At 41.8% G+C, this 20,977-nt stretch overlaps 2 protein-coding genes across 3 annotated transcripts; both read right to left on the bottom strand.

The window, feature by feature from the left end:
- Nucleotides 1-1,185: 1,185 nt before the first annotated feature.
- Nucleotides 1,186-10,305, bottom strand: gmppaa (GDP-mannose pyrophosphorylase Aa). 2 transcript variants are annotated; one of them, XM_008277191.1, is made up of 13 exons: nucleotides 10,158-10,305; nucleotides 8,795-8,892; nucleotides 8,311-8,414; nucleotides 7,859-8,051; nucleotides 7,621-7,680; nucleotides 7,401-7,531; nucleotides 7,253-7,267; nucleotides 4,564-4,698; nucleotides 4,202-4,299; nucleotides 4,066-4,112; nucleotides 3,516-3,608; nucleotides 2,596-2,764; nucleotides 1,186-1,755 (listed from the first exon to the last, which is right to left on the bottom strand). In XM_008277191.1, exons 1-13 carry the CDS (start codon nucleotides 10,195-10,197, stop codon nucleotides 1,655-1,657), a joined length of 1,284 nt encoding a protein of 427 aa, XP_008275413.1. In that variant the 5' UTR covers nucleotides 10,198-10,305; the 3' UTR covers nucleotides 1,186-1,654. The 2 variants fall into 2 exon arrangements, with proteins under 2 accessions (XP_008275413.1, XP_008275414.1); XM_008277192.1 differs by lacking the exon at nucleotides 7,253-7,267 and having other exon boundaries at nucleotides 10,158-10,304.
- Nucleotides 10,306-10,874: 569 nt separating this feature from the next.
- Nucleotides 10,875-19,878, bottom strand: pnkd (PNKD metallo-beta-lactamase domain containing). The gene is made up of 9 exons (XM_008277190.1): nucleotides 19,714-19,878; nucleotides 19,175-19,290; nucleotides 18,874-18,986; nucleotides 18,016-18,074; nucleotides 17,639-17,731; nucleotides 17,076-17,239; nucleotides 15,730-15,816; nucleotides 15,432-15,547; nucleotides 10,875-13,884 (listed from the first exon to the last, which is right to left on the bottom strand). Exons 1-9 carry the CDS (start codon nucleotides 19,869-19,871, stop codon nucleotides 13,711-13,713), a joined length of 1,080 nt encoding a protein of 359 aa, XP_008275412.1. The 5' UTR covers nucleotides 19,872-19,878; the 3' UTR covers nucleotides 10,875-13,710.
- Nucleotides 19,879-20,977: the final 1,099 nt, after the last annotated feature.

The raw sequence follows: 20,977 nt of genomic DNA, 5'->3' as shown, positions 1-20,977 counted from the left end.
ATTCTAAATGTTAATCAGGATATCACTGCATCTCCTCGTCAAATGATGACAGTGAATGAAACGTACAGGCAGCCGGTGCTTAGGAAAGTTTGGAAAGAGAAGCTGTGGCGTCGAGTGTGAGAGCAGACGAGCTCAGATATCTGCTATTTAAAATCCTTGTTGAGGGGACGGGGTGAGGACAGACACTTTCTGGCAGCCGACGTGTCCTCTGACTCACCGAGCTGAGATGCCCTTCACGCAGACAGGAAAGGAAGGATTTGCATCCAGCCTATGTCACAAGTCACCGATGCTGTTTTTCTCTCCTCCTGATGGTGTAACGTCACTCTGTCCTGTATATTTCTGGACTCCCTCCTCTGCTGACCTGCTCAGAGATGAGCCAGACTTCCAGCAGTTTCTCAAAGAGGCAGGATGCTTTAAAAACAGAAACTGGACGAGCTTTCAACAACATGTTGTTATCAGGTCTCCAGTAAGTAATATTGGAATTTAGATTTACAAGCTCGACCCCCGCTGAGAGCCGCTCTCCGCATAAATAAAATGTAAGTCGTACTGTTATGGGAGTGGAAAGTCTATTTGATCTAATGAATTTTTAGGATTGCCTTTCATGTGAGGAGCACTGAGGTTCGGCTCAGTTGATGAGGATAAAAACAGCGTAATGAGGGCCCGCAGACCGGCGTGATGAGGCGGCTTTCTGAAGCAGCCAGGCACCTGAATCAACACCTAAAAGCGCAGTCACATGTGACGCCTGCAAATAAACTCATCAAGAATAAAAATGTACATTAACTTTGTGAGAAGAGACTTGATTAAAACATATTATGCAGCAATTCCAGGATCACAATTTACATCGCTCTTTAATAGATACGCTCGCCGCAATAATTGGAAGAAAAGTACCGAAGTGATCATGAGTGCTCGGGGCCTTAATAAGTAAATGTTAATGTGCGGTATACATAAATTGAAGCCGTTTCTCCTGTGATTGCGAGAGCACAACTTAAGCATCCAACGTTGCAGCTTCTATGGTGGAGTCTGGGGAGGAGCCCCCTGCCAGGTTCTGAAAGGCAGCGTTGCTTGATTGCAATGTAAATCTCATGCTGATTTATTGTCTTCATAGTCAGTTTTTGAGACTAACAATGAAGCTGCTAAAAGGCGTTAATCAGAGTTCCGCGCTAATAATCAACTCTAAACATTAACCACAGTCGGTAGCCAGTAATTTTTATTTTGTCATAATTCTTCTTCTCGTGTTTAAGTAACAAGTCAAGTTCGTCAAGGATGCCCTTGAGAAACAGCACACAGTTCTATAAAGTGTTTTTCTTTTTTTTACACAATATTACATCCAGCTAAATACATTACACTAGTGTCTTTAGTCATTTTACAGTTCGCTAAAATTGATAAAAAACCAATAAAACCCTCTGGCATGACAGCACTTCTCAAGGTGAACCAACATGCATGATTAGCTTTTCTCTAATGCTGCCGACACCCGATGTTGCATAAAGGCTTGAGGACAAATATATAAAAATCTATCTTTCAAAACTATTTAATGAATGCTTCATATATTCATTTCTGACATCTTATATACAGTAACTCAGAGGCAGCGTCGGCGGTCGACCAGCAGCATCCTTCATCGGTGACAGTAAGTGGACGGACGCGTGAGGAAGATTAACTAGAGAATAATTTGGTTTTTGAAGCTGCGGTTGAGGTCTTTATGTGGGAGGACAATCGAGTTCAGTATAATCACCTCGGAGGGGATGGTCACGTTACAACCTGAGGAGACAAAGCAAGGCAGAAATTAAGTGTGTGCAGCGTAGCGCAGTGCCAAGGACAAAGACATTACGCCGCAGCTTCAACTCCAACTTTCACTCCACACATATAGAGGATGTGGAGTATTTTACATTCCTCATTTGTTCAGAATGAAGAAAAAAAATCCCCAAAGACAGGCAGTTACCCTCCCAGGTGCAAAAACACCAAAACACTGGGCTGAAGATGGAGGAAAACGAGACACAAAGCTTCACCAGTGAAAATGTAAAGACGGCTGCATCCATCCACCAATCATCATTCATCTGTGAAGCACCTTCTGTAGCAGGTAAGTGCAAATCAAAGGGCTTCACAGGTGTCTGATGATCTAATTCACAGAGAATTTTGTTGATTCTGCTGCTATGTTCATATACTTTAATGTAAAAGAAATTTAAACATGTTTTAGATCTATAGGTGGACGGTGAGGAAGCTGCTCGTTCTTTGTTTGCAGGAGCGCCGAGCGAGCTTCAAACAAAGTGTTTCAGGCGGGTGAGGAGCAGAGCTTTCTGTGAGGGAGAATAACTTCCTTTGGCACGGACGTTGGAATCTGTCAGTATGCAGACATTTCATACGCACCCACACCAAAAGGAAAAGCGGAAACCCCAAAAAGCATTTTAAATTCATATGCAAATACGAGCTGTAGGTAACGGCTGGAACCGATTCCAGCACGGGCCCGGCAGTAAAGCCTCGTCTTAACAGCCAGGATTTGAAAAACAACAGCGCTTCCTCCGCCGGTCCGGTGTGTTCTCGTTCCTGAGGACGACCGGTAATAATGCTGAAATATGCCTGTTCACGTCGGGGCAGGCTTACCGAGAATAGTAATTGAGGGCGTAAGTTTTCCGTCTCTGAAGAGCGTCTCGCTGTCAATCTTTGCATACGGATCGTTTGGATTTGGGTCGCTCGGGGTTCCTTCCACTCTTGCCCACTTGCCGATGGTGCTGTCCCATCCCACAATGCTGTTCAGAACACAGCAGTGGTCCTTCAGGAAAAACCACAGAAAAGACCGAGAGTTTGTAAATGATCATCAGCAGATAAAGCGTTCCACATACGTTCTGTTAGATTCTGCTCCTACACATGAGGACGACAACGAGGAATGTTTGTTCCACAGAACAGCTCAACTAACAAATTGTCCTTGTAGGCAAGACGCAATGAAAACCAATAAGTCACCAGCTGCATAAATTCATTTTAAAAGGCACCCAGTCATCACCGGAGACACGGGATTAAATTATGCCAGCCTGAAAATCGTTAAAAATGACATCTTTGTGAGAGGCACGGGCAACAATATTTCTGGTGTGACAGATGAGCGTAGAGATAAATCTGAGAGAAGTCACCGCTGAAGTGTGAATAATGTCACTAATAAAATGTAAAGATGTCACCGACAGTGAATGGGGAGATAAATTCAGCTCCGACCCAACTGGTGAGAGGTCCGGTTTAATTCCAGACTTGATGTTTGATACTGTGAAGGAAGTTCAGAGTTATAACGAAGGTTGACCCTCTCCTTAAACCCAAAGCTCACCTTGAACCTGAGTCCGGTGGTTCATACGGAAAGCCAAGGTATGTACAGAACCAGAACCGGTGATAGAAGAGCCCTGGTGCAGCTCAACAAAATGCCACTTCATGAGTATGATAATGCACAGATTTACAACCCTTGGGTGGGTCCTGTTTGACTAGAGAAGGAAAACCTTCCTCCTGTACGTTGTGTAAACTGCTGTATATTAAAAGCAGCTCACCTGGAGATTGGCACCGTGGAGGATGATGGATTCTCGAACTCTGACTCCGGCACCAATCGTCACTCCAGTGCCGATGGAGACATTAGGACCCAGCTGCACACAGAGAAAAAACCTCAGGGTAGAATGGCTGGATTGTGAACACAAACGGAGCAAACAGCTCTGATCTATGTACAGATAGAGAGAAGTAACGGCGTCCTGAGCAGAAACGCAAGCCACAATCTGTAATCTGAGTTTCTCTGTTCAATATTTTTGCAGCTGTCTCGTGCATGTGAGTCCCTCCCTTTGAAACTGTTGGCTGTTGGCCCTACCTGTGCTTCTAAACATGATGAGAGGAACCTCATAGCCCAGTGTTCAGGCAGTGTCCCCCAAAAAAATAAAAACTGTATTTTTTAAAGAGTATTTCATTTATGTGATTCACCTAATGAATATGCTCACATGTCATTTCAGCACAGTGTGAACATCTGTTGCTGCGTTTGCCGTTTACAGGACATGACATTTATATTTTTAGCGTTATGGTGTCAGCGGAGACAAAACACAGAAGAGGCCTTACCATCGCAGTGGGATCAATATTGGCCGTCGGATGAATATAGACATTACCTGGACAAAAACAGGAAAGGCAGCGTAAACAGACTTGTTTGTGTAAATATGAGGAAGGAGCACAGCTGCAGAAGGTTCATAGACGGTACCGCTTATTTTGGGTCCTCCCTCCTTGTTTGAGGCCAGCCTTTCAGCGTGAGTCGTGTGATACTGGTTCAGGTACAATCGACTGGCATAAATAGCAGAGCTGAGAAGAATCACAAAAAGGAAACATGTAAGAAAAAAGTGGCTATGTTTTATTGAATGTGAATTCTGTAAAATCTTGATCTGTAACAGATCAATTTATAGAAAACTATAACAACACAGGACATCTGCTGCATCACTGGACTTCAATGTGTAAAATACTAACTCATACTTTAACACGTCTCGTCTCCTCTGACGTGCGACAGGCTAAAGGACGGCAGCTACAAACGCACGTCCTGCTGCATGTGACGGCCTTCATGACACTCACCCTGCAGACTTAATCTGGCTCCAGAAGCTGAGGGTTTTATAGACGTAGAGTTTGCCCTGTCCTGCAAGGGCAGTGAAAATGTCCTGCTCCAGCCTGATGGCCTCCGCTCGGTGCCAGCCGTTCGTTGGCTCCTCTCTGCAGGAGACAGATCATCAGTTTGTGGCACAGTTACAGACCTTATTTACTAAATTAAAACCCTGAGCACAGAGCTGGTGGTCGGAATGAGAACCGAGACAGACTTTGCATTTAAACAGAGTATATACTTTAACCTATAGACTGCATTTAATTTGCATTTTTGCTGCAATTACTAAACTAAACTCTGCCCCAGTTTTGAGTTGCACACTCTGCCACTAGATCTTCCTATTTTTCCAAACCTCACAGCCTAAAGGTGCATGTCTCAGCCTAAATCTAAACCTAAAAGCTGCCGTACTGATGATGTGCTCCTTTCAAACAGTGATGAGACACTGTTGTCCTCCTATAGCCATGAAAATGGACAGGATGTGCTGCAGCCTCGACCAAACACACACATGTAGAGACTCCCTGTTCTCAGCCTGACGAACAATTCAAAGCGTGATGTTTTAGCATTTTGTGTTTCTTAACAAAAATTGTGCATCTGATGAAAAGAGAGAATATCTTAAGAAGTGAGAAGAACTTGCTGCAGATTCCTCTTTACTCTTCTTGTTTTTTTATTTTTTTATTTTTTTTCTTAGCCGACTTTGAGATTCCTCAAATATTTAGTTGTGTACAACAAAAACCCCAGTAGCTCCATTACCTCAAAAGTCTCCGAAGAAAAACATGAATAAATTACTCCCCAGCCCCCAGAATGAAATAAGAGTGCTGAGTTAAAATGCATCAGTGATACTAACTTTGATGGTGTCAGTGCCGGGCTGAAACCAAAGCTGATTACCTAGTAGTGATCCAAACCTTAAGTAGAAGAGTCTGTGTGTTCCATATTAATCAGGGTCTCTAGCATAGTGTATTGTGAGAGCCCCAAGATGAAACAGAGTGTTAAATATTGATGAAAAGAATATTTTAAAGGATTGCACCCATAATCGAAGTTTTACCAAAAAGGAGGGGATGTGGTTAGAGGCAAAGTAGTCCCTGAGAGACTGCAGTAAAAGCCTTCTCATTTCTATCAAGTATCTCTGATGTGTTCAACAATTTTGCTGATTCAGTGCCCAGCTTGATTTAAGTGCTATTGATGTTAGCAGGTGAATTATGCACAGCGTGGTTTGACCTTTTGTAATATATTTCAAGTGTACTTGCTGTGCTAATTGTTAGGTCAGCGACTTTACAGTGGACATAAAAACACAAAGTGGAAAAAGTGGCAAAAAAATAATTTTAAAAAATCCATATATTGATCCCGTGTGATATTTTAGCTTCTTTTGAAAGCCCAGAGTGCTCCGTGTACACATGCACGCTTTCATATTCAGAAGAGAAGTAAAGAAGAAAAGGTTGTGCAAGCAAGAAACAAAGCAGGAGTCTGAGACATGACGGATCATTACAGTCATCACAAAGTTTCTCCAACTCTCAGCTGCCTAATTAGTCTCCGTTAACTAACATAGAGAGGATTACAATAACCATAAGGGATCAGTAAATGTTCTGGCTGCCTTTAACAAAAATGAACAGACCATAGGAAGATGCATAATGCGATGTCTGACACTCAGGAGAGCATATTACAACAGGGTCGATTTTCCTGGTCAGAGCTGATACAAGGCTATAGATTTTCTTAAAGCCGCGGATACGGATATCAATTTCATTTTGTCCTTACTTGAGGCAAAGCTTGACATCTTGGTAAAACGCATGTTTAATTTCTGGCAGACTTGGGTGAAAAGATCACCACCCTCATTAAATATTAAGCTCCAGCCAGCAGCCAGGTAGCTTAGCATAATGACTGGAAACAAGGAAAACACGAGTATGTCGAACGCAGCCACTCCCTTAATTATGCATAACGTTAAGCCTTAAAACTATTTAAATGGGTGAGTTGTATAAAAAAAATCCCCTCCTGTACAGTTTGCATGATAAGAGAAATTAGCTATGGGGATCAAAACTGTTCCGTGCGAAGCTGTGAACCTGTTTATGGCGGCTGTGAAGTTCTAACACGGAGGTCAATGACGATCAATTTAGTTTTGGAGCTGAACTGCGGTCTTTGGCACTTCTGCAGAGGCTCGGTTTTAAGAAAGCAAAATCCACTTACCAGCACATCCAAAATTCACTAATTAACATCTTCTATCTCTGGAGTTAGATCTCCACATAGAGGTTGTGTGTCGGACTGTGTCTTGGCTTCAATAAGTTGCCAGACAACCAAGAAATGAACCCTGGTAGGTGGAACTTCTCTGCTTCGACAGAGCGAGACTAGCTGGTTGGCCTATTTCCAGTCTTTGTGCTAAGCTAATCAGAGCTAACTATTTGCTGGTTGATCTTCTCCTGTGGCTCTCAGACAGAACGTGAAGATGGGTGTTGACCAAAATGTCAAACCACTAAATTTGCCAAAATACACAACAAGCAAAAATCAACTGAAAAAAAGGGAGGGTGCACAACTTGGGGAAAACGCACAGAAAAGAGTCCAAACTAACATTCACAATAATCCTATGCAGTCCCAGCATTATCACGGGCTTCATGTCTACAGCTCACACCATTCACTAAGTCCTCTATGAACACACCATGCAGCCTAAATGCACCGACTTACCCATCATATGGATATCTGATGATTGTATGAGGAAACAGAAAACATGGCAGGGAGGAGAAGGGGAGGAAAAAAAGACAAATGAAGAGAACCAAAGAAATGGAGCAAATGGTATTGACATGCATTCCCATGAGAGAGAGAGAGCACTCACAGCAGCATGTCCTGCTGGTTCTTCTGGAAGACGGTGCCGATGTGCTGGAAGATCTCTGGGTTAAAGAGGTATATACCACAGTTGATGATGTCACTCACAAATGTGCTCGGCTTTTCCACATAATGCTTGACCTGGATTAAATAGGGGGGATTATTTAGGGTTTCAGGTTTGAACAATAACGAGTGACCATCCAGGGAACGAGACGGAGACGCTTGATTACCTCGTTCGTTTCCTCGTTTTCCACAATGCAGCCGTAATTCAAAGACTGCTTCCTGTTTGCCTGATAAAACAAGTACGTCAGCATCATTTAGAATAAATATCAGATATAGCAGAGATCAAATATTATTTAATATTATAAAACAGCAAAACAAAACCATGAAGCTAAAGTTTTAAGAGTTTTACTTTCGCTGCATTTCACTAGTTCCAGAAAGTACCAGCTGTCAATAATGAAATCTTACCGTTGTCCCAAGGATAACAAAGCTGTTTGGTTCTCCATGTTCTTTCTGGAAGCTGAGCATCTCTGAGAGAGGAAACGCTGAACAAACATCAGCATTCAGTACAAAGAAAGCCTCTGGACTCCCGGAGACAATCTGATCTCTGAAGTGATAGATGCCCCCTCCAGTGCCCAGGGCTGCGTACTCCTGCAGATACCTGTGGTGCAGAGTCAAGAAGAACGGCAGACCTGCAGTCATTCAGCAACAGTGCACAATGGCAAGAAAAGTACTTTTACTGGCCCATAAAAAATGAACTTAAAAAGAACATTGCGACGCCACAGCAACACATTCTTGAACCTCCCACAAGGTCCCAGATATCACTTACATGAATACGTGTCACAGCTGTCAATATCCAACGTGAAGTAAACGTTTGTTTGTTCTTGTTTAGAGAGAAATCTAAGAGCTCTGGTGTTTACCTGATGGAGATTTTGAACTCCTGCTGAGCATTAAACAGGAATCTGGTCAGCTCTTCATTTGGCTGGTAAAACCCGATGAGCAAAATCTCCTTCATGTTCGGTACCTGCACAGAAAAGTTCATTATTAAACGGATTCTAACGAACACTACTGTCTGTGTCACACAACAACCGCACAGGAGTGATCAACACTGAGCAGCAACTGAGAGGAGAAACTCGTTACTGGTTTAACACCCAACCAGTACTGATTAAACTTACAGACACACATCAAAGCCACAAAACAGTTGCAGACAAACAGTGAGCCCTTATTTAACTGGGCTGCAAAGCAACATAATGAAGATGGTTGAAACTAGAATACTTCAAATTTGTTTATCTACAGGAGGACATTTAGACTGTCAAGGACCAACGCATCCCAGCTAAAGTAAAATCTACTAGTTTTCTACAACAACTACAGCATAAATGACTACGGTAGTGAAGTGACACTCACTTTGGCACATGCTTCGATGTGGTGCTGAAGCATGGGAACGCCAGCTACTGGAAACAAGGGTTTGGGGACTTCAAATGACAGCGGCCTGAATCTTGTGCCTGAAATGCAACGGAGCGGATTACTTGATAAACAGATTATGATGTAGATCACTTTTCCTCGTGTGTCTAGTGTGTGTCAAAACCAAGCAAAGCCCTTAGCTATGTTGTTGTGATGTCCTCTCCCCTTTAATATAAAAGGTTTTCTTTTCCATTTCAATTAATCCTTAAAAAAACAAACAACAACAAAAAACTGGCATCTGTACGGACAAGCAGGCACTCCACAAACTACTGGACCCTGGTTGTAGATTAGACACAGAAGTGATCCGATTTGATTTCTGTCAGGTCCCTGCATGGTTTCCACAAGTCTTCTCGAAGTCCAAACTGATTGTAAATTTCTTCTATTTGTTTAAAAAGCCATGTACGCCTCAGAACCTGGGACTTTTCCTCCTAGATCCTCAGACAAAGTGCTGTTAACAAAGCTGTGATCGAAGCTAAAGGAGACGGCAGCAGCTTCATAACAAATACACACACTTTCTTTCTCTGTTTACAGTTTTAAAAAAAATTTAAAAATCTTTACCCCTTGCTTTTTTTAATGGCTTGTTAAAAAAAAAAAAAAAAAAACTTAACACATGCATGTTTTAATGGCTTGTTTCTTCTTTTATTCTTCTAGTAGTGTTTATTATTCAGTATTTAAATTTGAGTTTATTTCAGAAATTTAAATTACAAGTTACTAATCTATTTTGCCTTGTAATAAATATGTTTGTTTTTTTAACAGATTCATTTTACTAGGTTTATCCTGTTTTGCTTTTTCCATATCCTTGTTCCTCCCTGTTTGATAACTTGCACAGTACTTTGGTAAATCCAGGTTGTTTTAAACGTAAATAAACTTGATGTAACGCTGCCTAATTGTAAAGTGCACCAGTATAATTATTTGTTGATCAGTCCAGTGCTGATCTTTAAAGGGTCCTGATGAATGATCCTGAAATACTTTGGAAATATGAGCACGTTGCGTTTAATGACGGAGGAAACAATGACATCACTTAAATTAGCAGCCAATAATAAGGCTAGACGTGGTGCTCGGTGTTATTTAAAATATTCAGAGTATATGCAGAGTTGGTATTTAGAAGGTACCAGGCTGTGCTGTTGTTATAAAATATTATGAGGATATAAACACATGAGTTTGTGTTTGTGTCATCAGCCCCGGTATTAACGTTATGCCACGTCAGTGATATAAACAAGTCCTGTTAGCATTAGCAGCCTAGCTCTACTCTAATCACACACAGTTGACTTCGGGGTGAAAAACAGAAGAAGAGATTCATCCTCACCTTTCTGGGGGCCTCCAATTAAAATGACCGCTTTCAACATTTTGACTGAGGAGCTGTTTTGTGACAGATAAGACCTGCCTGAGAACTACCTGCAAGTGCTCACTGGGTATTTCCGCATCCACTTCCGGTTTGTGACGTTGCCGAGATTACCGTGAAATCCCGGGGCGGATCGTTGTCCTGGAAACGGAGCAGAGAGGAGGAAGACCCGGCTCTGACTAGAGGAGCCGTGTAAATATTGTTCTGTATTAAAGTGATGCTTTCATATCATACTTGTATTTAATGGTGGATGAAACTGGCATTAAAAGGCACTAAAAATGAAAATAAACTGTTTTCAAAGAAGATGGAGCAAGAGCTGCATGGGATTGGACTTTGGGAGGCAAAGTAAAATAATTCAGGTGACTGAGGGAAACTAACAGCAAATGAAATGTGAATTGAAACTGAATGAAACAATTAAAAACAGTAGTCTCTCTGTGGCCTTATGTTCTGATTTTGATTTATAAAATGCTAACTCTCTCACAATCTTCCAAACTGTCTGCAGCTGTTTATCCATAAAATAAAATCAACCTTTTCAGACACTGCAGTTCAGTAAGGATATTCATGACTACTGAGATGTTGTTCTCCCTGCACCTGGTTATTCTGGATGTTTCTTCTTCCTGTTAAACGGGATTTCTTTTCTTATCGTTGTCAACAAGCACTCGGCCAAAGGGAACAGCTGGATTTGTTGAGTTTCTTTTTATTTTATTGCATTGAAAAACCATGGACAATTCCCTAAAATGACATTTGCTGGGAACTGGAACAATATCAGCAAAATGGAATGAAAGTTTTTTTTTACTATTTAAATGTGGAGACAAAGGAAAAGGCATTTGAAAGTCTCTACAATATATAAATGCTTACAGGTGCAGCAGATTTATGGTGAAAACAATTCAGATATTTCAGGCTTTTTGGGAGGAAAAGATCATCATGAAGGGCTCACTGATGGACAATATCACTACCATTACTGCAATCTCAAGGAAACCCACACAACAGGCCTGTGAATGATGTCAAGCCCACCCATCAAAACAAACAAAATACTTCAGTAAATCATAAACCTGCTTCTGTATGAATTGGAGCGTGGATCTAGACGTCTCACACGTATTGTAATGTTGATCGGGAAAAACCTGATCGTACCTGTTTTGGGACAAAAAATAAATTAAAAATACACCAAATCTGTCCCGGTCACCAAACACTGGTCTGTAATCCCACAGCTGGATGTAATCCTTCATTACAGCGATTGGTCGACTTAAAGTTCAGCTCACCCTCCTTCTTTTACGGAGTGTCTTTCGCATCTGCATAAAGTAGGTTATGCTCGCGTTGGAGTGGAGAGAAGTTACAGCAGTGGGGAAAAATAACTCGGCTGTCAGTTCTGCGCGCTTATAAAGACAACAAATAACACATACACAGCTCTAATGGAGGAGTTTACTTTCATATTTCCTCATTAAAACATAACCTGAAGTAAAACAGTCTCCCATGTGGTGGTATTCATAACTCAAACATATGCAAATAAGGTGCGAACTGGCATCAAACAAACAGAATAACATTTTAGTTAACAATCACCAGGGGACAAGGTGCTCTGGCAAAGGCTCCTCTGCAGGAGCAACAGAGAAATCTGAAGCGCTTTCATACCTCCTCAGAACTTTAAACACTCGTTTCTTTTTCATTCTGTCCGTTCGCCGCCTGAAAAGAGGCTGCATTACACTTCCTTTATCAAAAAGACACAAGAAGAAATGTGCGTGAGGAGAGGACCGTGTTTTTCTTGACACAGTTCAGGTTCAATGATATTTTACCAAATCTGTTCACAAAGTTTAACCGGCTTCATTTTCAGCTACATTATTATTATTACATCAGTTAAGCTCTGATCGGCAAAAAGCCAAAAGGTCGACTGTTTTTTGGTGACAGCTATCAACATTAATGAACTAAATTAATCTGAGCAGCAGAAGACGTTGTTGTTGACACATTGAGATAACAGCTGGAACACAGCAGAGGTCCTGATTCGAACTATGAGCTTCATGACCTCCAAGTATTGATCCCCAGCCGCAGATCTGTTCGTAGAGTTATGAAAAAACAACCGGTGGTCACAGAGTGATGTGGCTTCTCACTCACAAACAGCTGCTACAGAACTAACATTAATTAACTAATACGATCTAATCATTTTAACAGTCTGTACATGCACGTAAATGAGATGCATGCGAATGTTTCCAGCATATTTTCAACACAGAAGAAAAAAACAACAACAGCCAATAGATTCACTAAAACAGAAGCTTGGTAACATGTGGGTATTTGTCCTGATCCAGAATGCAACTCAAACGTAATCACAGCATAATCAATCCATCAGTACATTAAAAAATACAACATTTTGGTTTCCAGAGTTTCTATATTGGTCGTAAAAACATTTCTTCCTTTAAAGTGAGAGTCACAGCCGACATCAGGTCGTACGCGCGTGTTTTACAGAAAGCAGGAATCCGATCACCGCCTCGTCATGTTTGTGTCGAGATCGTTTGATTCAGCGCCACCCTGTGAGCTCATCGTCTTCATTATAACGGACTCCATAAGCTAATATTCCCTTCAATGGCAATTCAGTCACGCTTCATCGATCACGACACGATTATCAGTCAAACGTTTTGCAGTTCACATTCATGTTCTTTAAAAATATAGATTTAAATGTGGAAAAATCAGCTCAGCAAAAAATGATTGTGTGAGTGGCACGAAAGAGGTCCAGAGAGCTAGAAAAAATATCCCCTTTGGCCACCTCGTTAGTTTTCTTTTCATGAATTATAAAATAAAAATTGTAGAGAAAACCAAACAGGGCGAGTAGAACAGTCACGCCCGCCTCATGGAGCTGATGCTAGTCACCTTCCTGAAGTAAACACCAAGTTCATTCAGCACTGATTCAGCATTTTAACGTGCAGATTTTGTTTCCAGACATTGTGCTTACTCTAACGCAGAGCATCCACAGCAAAGCTTTATCTTAAATTAACGGCACCTTTACTGTTGAAAATAGCAAATCAAATATTCACAATCAAATCCCAAAGTCTCAAGTCTTCAAGGAGGGCGACGGATACAGCATGCGTACCGCAGATTGTCATGAAAAGGCCTTTTGAGACCGCGTATTACTCGTCGTACCAGCTAGTAAACAACTCAGGACCTAAAGTGCTGAATTATTCCACGTAGTGTTTCACAAACCAGAACTCTGGTCGTACCTACTTGTAAAATAACCAAACCCTACTCATGCAAACCTACAGTGTTTAAAAAGGCAATAAATGAGCGCTGCTCTGTCCATTAACTACTAATTACCAGAATGTACAGCATGGAGAGGTAAGAGGACTAGTATTATGTCATAATGAAGCTGTGATTATGTTCCTAGTGGTCGATGATTCAGGTTAGTAGAGGTCAAAACTGACTTAATGCCCTTTTACGGAACAGACCGGCCTCAGAGATCAGCTGCTTTCGTACCGCTGTCCAGTAAAGCTGAGCTCCCTCCTGTGTTCCCTGCTGTCTGTCGGACTTCTCTGTTTCACTATCTCCTGTTGTAGAGGTCTTTGCGCTTCCGCAGCTCCTCCAGCACCCTCGCTCTGAACTGGGTCCAGTCTTCGTCCTGGAACTGCTGCACGCCCAGAGCCAGGTGCAGCTCGGCGGCGTGGCTGCGCAGGAACGGGTTGTACTGCTTCTCCTCTCCGATGGTGGAGGGACTCTGAGAACGAAATGATGGATGTCAGAGAGGAACCCCGCACAAAACTGAGGCGCATAGTCTGTCTCACATGCCATTCCCTCATTTGCACAGAGGCATTATGGGTAATAAGCGATTCCTGCCAACTTAAATCAGCACGGCTTTGCACTTGTGCATCTCTGTCCCAGTTCAACTGAAGCAAAATGTCTCCTCGCCGACGATAAATCATCTTTTTATCTTTCCATTTTGTGCACTTAGATGAGCAGCACACACAGTGATTGCGGGTCCAGGTGATAAAACTCTGGATCACAAAAGCTAAGACAAGGACTTCAAATGTTAATGGGAATTTATGCAACTCCCTTCCTCCCCACGAAGCAAATACTAATAAACAGGCAATGAATATCCATCCGAAGCAGAATGTTCAGAAAGCTAGCCAGCATCACAGCGAGTGTAGATAAACCACAGTAGGTAATTCAATAGGTAATTATAATAATAATGAACAGAATTCATTAACGTGCATCGGGGTAATTATCAGGATGAGAGGCCTTTACGCAGCAGACGCATGTCACAATAGGAAAAGCACAGGTGTGAACAAAAACACGCATAATATCTGAGTCCCATTGAGCTGCTCCAGTTTCAGGGGTCATGAACGCTGGCTTACCAGCGCCACGGCTTACTGGGACGCTCACAAAGAATGGAGCCACTGGTAATCTCATTAGCAACACCTGTGATTTTCCTGCGATGACAAGCCAGGATGTCTGTCTGAAGTCACATTTTCTCTCCTTTTCCCGTAACGTTCACATGACATGAGCCATCTGGAATCATGTGTGTGTTTTCACTCTGTTAAGGATTTTAAACTGTGTCTGATAGTAATAAAAAAAAGACAGTCGTTGAGTCTGACACCAGAAAAAAAAAATCATTTTTCTTCACTGTACAGTCTGAAATGGTCACCTGACTAATGGCACATTACATCCTGTCCACATTCAGGATTTCAGGACTTAAACACCTTCCTCACTATTATTAGAATTCAGGGTCTGCTATAACATATATATATATAATATATAATTTAGCTCTGCTATAAGGGAAAATGTCTTCAGTGGTTCTCTGTGTGTTTTGTTCTTTGCTGTAGAACCGATCTGCTGAAAACAGAAAAGATCAAAATGTGTTCGAGAAAATCTCAGAGACATGAGTCGAGCAGCACTTCATGTACCAAACATACACGCTAGCAAGAGAAAGCAATAGTCAATCACTCAATACGCGTTGGGAGTGGAAGTTCAGGGAGGCGCAGACTCTTGCCATGCTGCATTGATAACAGATAAAAACTAATCTAAATTCTAGATAGGCACTTGACTGAACGGTGAACCTTTGTGATGCTGCCGACTGTATCAGCGTTGAGCCTCGAGTGTGAGGCTGGAGGAGGAGGAAGCGAGAGGGAAGCGTGCGCTCAGGGCATTGACAGCACATACGCTGCACGCAGGTGATAAGCCTCCCTTCCCAGGTGTTGGACAACATGAATCCTTTCCGGGAAGGCGCACTTGAAAGGCATAACAATGGTGATATATCATTCTCACCGTGCACAGCTTTTGGCCTCGCTGCTGCAGCACCCACTGATATTTGTTTTCCCTGGCAGCGTTGCGTGGCTCAACCTCAGCAGCAAACAGCAGGTTGTCCTCTGCATACTCATGACCTGTGGGATATGCAACATCTTCTTACGCTGTGACTGTACAGTATACGGGTGAATTGCTGCTACAGTAAACTGAAGGTTAAAAAAAAAAAAAGAAAAAGAAAAATCAAGCACATGCACATTCAAACCACATCCACAACAAACGCCTGACACTAAATCTGTGACGGCTGAAAGGACTCTCCTACCAGGCCATAATAAAGTATCATCACTTAAGGATCCGACTGTGTCCAGAGACGATAGCATTGTCGTGGCGCTGCCTTCAAACATCCGCCCTGCAAACAGTAAGAACGTGTTAACAGATGAGTTCAAAAAAGGGCATCTGTAAGTTTTAGGTTATAATATATGTCTGCTACTGTACTGACTCCATCCTCTGGAATCCAAACAGCACAAAAGACTCTGGCATTGTGTATTGCGACCAAAACAACACTGCTAATTATGCACATTATGACAGATTTAAGATCTTAATCTGGATAATTTTGTTTGTGATTCTGCACCCCTGCAGATATGCAGATTTCCTGTGATTAAATTCCTCATAACCTCGAGCAAACTGAGTAGTAAAAACAATGACTATATCAGCGAGAATGTGATTAAAAAAGCGAAACAGAAATCATTTGTATTCTTGGATGAAATAGGAAAAGAGTCGTGTTCAGTAAAGACGTGCATCGGCTGTTCACGAGCCGTGTTTCACTTGTGATGGAGGGCTGGGTGGTCTGTGTGCGCCGAGAACATGACTGAAAGCATCAAAGGAAGGCATTGCAGCCGTGAGTTCAAAAACGTCTTCCTCTATAACTGACACATGCAGGCTGGAATAAAAACATCTGGTCAAGAGGTCGAGCATCATTATTCACAGGAATGCATGTGATGTAGGTAAAACACGGCCGTCTACCCAGATCACATCTTTTCCATCTAAATGAGGCGGTACAGACAGGTCATGAGCCCTCTGCTTTTGTGTTCTCATGAATACACTTTCACACTGACATGTTTTAGCTTTCCGCCAAATAATTATCTCTTTATGCGGAGGGCTCGACAGGAGCTACAACGATCTGTTTAGAAAGATTGAACCCACAGTACGCAGTGCTGCTCTGCTTCCTTTTAAGTGAATGTGAGAATTATCCATCCATCCATCATCTCTACACCACTTAATCCTCACTAGGGCTGGAGTCTATCCCAGCTGACTCAGGGTGAAGGCAGGTTCACCTGGACAGGTAACCAGTCTATCACAGGGCTACACTTAGAGACAGACAACCAAACACACTCACATTCACACCTACGGACAATTTACAATCACCAATTAACCTCAGCATGTTTCTGGACTGTGGGAGGAAGCCGGAGAACCCGGAGAGAACCCACGCTGCACGGGGAGAACATGGAGACTCCACGCAGAAAGATCCCGGGTGTCCTCACCGGGACGTGAACCGCCGACCTTCTAGCTGCGAGGTGCTAACCACCGAGCCACCTTGCAGCCACCGCAAGAATTATTCATACACAAAAAAAACAAATTAGAATAATTCACATTTACTGTGCAACGTACCACATCCTGAGAGAAACACCAGGTCACCAGAGAAGAGGCTAGAAGGGGCGCCGACCGTTTGGCCATCCAGGAGGTAGATCATGTGGCCCACCGTGTGCCCAGGAGTGAAGAGGGCTTTAAAGTGCATACGGCCGACTGTTACTGTGTCTTTGTGTGAAAGAGGGCTGGGAAGAAAAAGAAAACATACACAGCATTGATTTACAACCACTGTGTTGTTACACATGTCTGTATTTTCAGCAGCTGGCAAATAAAACTGCTCTGTGTGCATATATACATTCAAATATAACGAGTTAGAAAACCTAAGAAAAAAAATATTGTCCAGTTCAAGAGCATAGTTAAATCAGTCAACATCTTTTTAAAAAAAATCCCCTTCAGCTAGTTTGGGATGACTCCTATTCTTAGGCGACAACCCTCCAGACGCATCGGATCAGTTCATCACACCACGATAATTTACTGTGAAGTCAGCTGCTGCAAGTGCCGACAGAGAGAACACGACAGGACTCAGAACACTACGAATGATTCTGTGAGGAGCAACGTGCTTCACTGTGCAGGCCGGGACTTACTGTGTGAGGCCAGGAATGTTATCAGCTGCATTTCCATAAACTCGGCACGAGCTGTGAAGCCTTTTCAACCCTTTGTTTCCCCCACTGTGGTCCCTGTGAATGCAGCAGAGAGCAGAGGATTGCCATGGTGATTTGGATATTATCCACAATATTACAAACGCACAACACAATTTAGTATTTTGAAGCATTTTGAACTACACACACTTTATAGTATTTGAACTTCTGAACTTCTAAAATATGAGAAACTGTCTAATGGAGTAAAAACACCATCATACTTCATATATCTACTCCTGTCTCTGTGTGTTTTTAAAGCACAAAATCTTAAAAACAAACCACATATTACAATAAGGAGGCAATTTAAAACCTATCGAACTCACCAGTGCTTGTGTGTACACAGTATTGCCTCCAACATGACTCCCTCTTCCTCAAGGACCGCCTGAAAAACAATAATAGATAATAATAAGACTTTCAATCACCATATGAAACCAACACTTCACCAACACTCCATTCAAACACACACAGCGCTATAAATAATTATGAATTTCAACACAATATAGCGTTAATAGTTTCACTGGTGTTCCTATAATGGATGCTGCTAAGAATGCACTTGAAAAAAAAATGCCCTGCTGAAAATCAATAGCTTTACCAGCAGCAAAGGCATATCAGAACCAGACACACATTATTGATTTCTGATTGTACGCCACCACAAAAAAGATGAAAGTGCATTAAAGGTGATACAGAGAAACCCAGCTAATAAGAAAAAGGGACAACAGTGAAAGGGTTAGGGAGCCTGCAGGGATTATAGAAGTGGTTTGTGGTCAAGAATTACAATCACACACACATACCACCAATATAGATTTAGGTTTTTACCCCTAAATGTTCCCACTACTACTAAAACTAAGTGTGCACTTTTTGGCCATGTCTCATCATTACTGTATAAACATTAATGAAATTGATCTTTGTCTATATTTGATCTCTTTCAGACAAAGTTCAGGTCGAGCCCTGGACAGGACTTCTGTGGTGTGGCACAGCTACTAACTGACATAGAGATAAGGCTTATTTTTAACTTAAATGATGACATCTGGTGAACACGTTTCAGCTTTTCTGCAGCAGCGTGTTGAGCAGAAAACCAATTCTCTCCTGTAAAGTCTGACTGTTTTATTTTAACTTAAATCTGAAACCCACGTACGGTGTGTAAGTGAAACCTACACGTCACACAAACCAGAGGCACACACCTGAACCGTCTGAGGGTCTGCGGGGTCCACAACGACGGCTACGCTGGAGGCCGTGTCAATGACAAGGTAACTGTAGTTGTCTGAGAGCACCGAGATGGGAATTATTTTAATACCTGTGGGCAGAAAGAGAAATTATAGATGAAGTATTCAGTCAATACACTCAGAAAGGTAGAAGAAGGCATGCAGCTATAGATACGATGCAGATATAGTAGTATGGCTTTAAATGTTAGCAACGCATTAAAAATAATGACATTTACTTCCATATGATGTACAGCACATGACACCTGAGACTCTTGCCTACCATTGAACTCCATTGGATAAGAGGTGGAGTGTCCAGCTGGGTAATGTTCCCGGGCTTTCCTCATCTGCCTCTTGTAGTACATGTAGCCCAGTCTGGTCCTGGTGTAGAGTGTGTACCTGAGAAGAGATTCATAAAGCCTATAAATGCTGAGTCTTAGTAGAGTTGGTTAATCGATGTGAAGCCCACGTTTCCCACTAAACAGCCCAAACTACGAGAAAGCTTCACCTTCAAGCTACAATTAGCAATAAGTTGTTGTTTAGCATGTAAACACCTCCTATAATAAAGTTGTAGCCTGTTGTATATACGCCGAATACAACAGTAGCCATAATGGGTTTTAAAAAGACTGCAGACCAAAATGTCAGTGGTTGTACTTTTAATCGACAGGTGACACACTTTTAAATTTGAACAAATCTGAATTGAGTGTGGTGGGATGGGCCTCCCTAATGTGAAGCCGCTAGGTGTTGCTAAGCTACGCTAAAGAGACACGACGGGAAACAACAAAATATTGCGCCATCAAAGGGAAGCCGTGGCGTACATACGCGATTCGGAACAAGGGCTTCTCCGTGCGGGCCATGATCCTGCTGAACACTTTTCTCCACAACACTTGTCCGTACCGTCTGTAACGAACACATAAACATAAGAAACAGAAGAAGGATGCGGCGGCCACCAGCGTTACCATCCAGTCAGGAAGCGCCATGGCGGAGCGTAATGACGTAATCAGCGGTACGCCAATCCCGGAAGTGCAAAGTGTTTTTTTTTTTTTTTTTTTTTTTTTTTTTTTAATTTTTATTTTGTTGAATTTTTTTTTTTACAATTGGAGGATGCCGAGGTCAACAGTCGTACAAGAGGAACGAATAGTAAAATAAAATAGGAAGATGTAATAAATGAATATTACCACGAAAGTAGTACTGAGATAATCATTTCTGCGTTAAACATTAAACATTAGAATCACTTTTCACCCCTCTGTTACTCTATATTAGTACACTTTATTTAGGCAAGCGCTCTTAAACAGATGCATGACGTGGAAAAAAAACAACAACAACAACAACAATAACAAAAACGCAACATGGTAGAAATTTTAGATAATTGCCTTTTTATTTCTATAAATATAGTTTTTTATTTACTTACTCGGTTTAATTTTTCACTTTAAAACTCACGGTATTAATTAGTATTTTGTGATGGAAAAAATATTAAAAACTCACATGACCCAAATGATCATTTTTAAGACTTTAGCACAAACTTTAAAATGCCTTTTTTGTCTCATGTACGATTTAATTTTTTTGTCTGAATTAAGTCATTGAGTATTGCATCACTGTGGAATCGAGCCAAGGTTTGGTCGACTTTTAAATATTTTAACGATTATTAACCGGAGACGTTACAGGGGACGTTCACTTTGGGACACTCAGTTCAAACGGGACGGGAGCATCTGGGTCGATTTAAAGGCAAATAAATGTAATTTAAGGGAATTCGTGTCTAATCAAAGGCAAATTATAATATACGTTAAAAACAAATAATAATAATATTTTTTTTTTTAAACCTTGGAAGGAGTGTGAACTAGATGTGCACACAGCAGTTTGTGTTGTTTGAATTTTATTTTTATTCAACCTGAACAGGATCCTGAGCAAGCAGTCTGCACCAGAGACCGTCTTTATACTCAGTCTGCGGTGTTTCTGAGAAAGAGCAGGAACAGTGTGAGTTTCAGTGAACATATCCAGTTACAACATATCTTGTGCTGCAAGGCTGCAAGCCTCAGAGGAGAGAGAGGACCGAAGGGCACAGCGCTCCCATCTGAGGCTACAAGGC

Source organism: Stegastes partitus, unplaced genomic scaffold (genome assembly GCF_000690725.1).
Source record: "Stegastes partitus isolate 25-593 unplaced genomic scaffold, Stegastes_partitus-1.0.2 Scaffold91, whole genome shotgun sequence".
NCBI lineage: Eukaryota > Metazoa > Chordata > Actinopteri > Pomacentridae > Stegastes > Stegastes partitus.
This window is presented reverse-complemented; position numbering and strand designations above follow the sequence as displayed.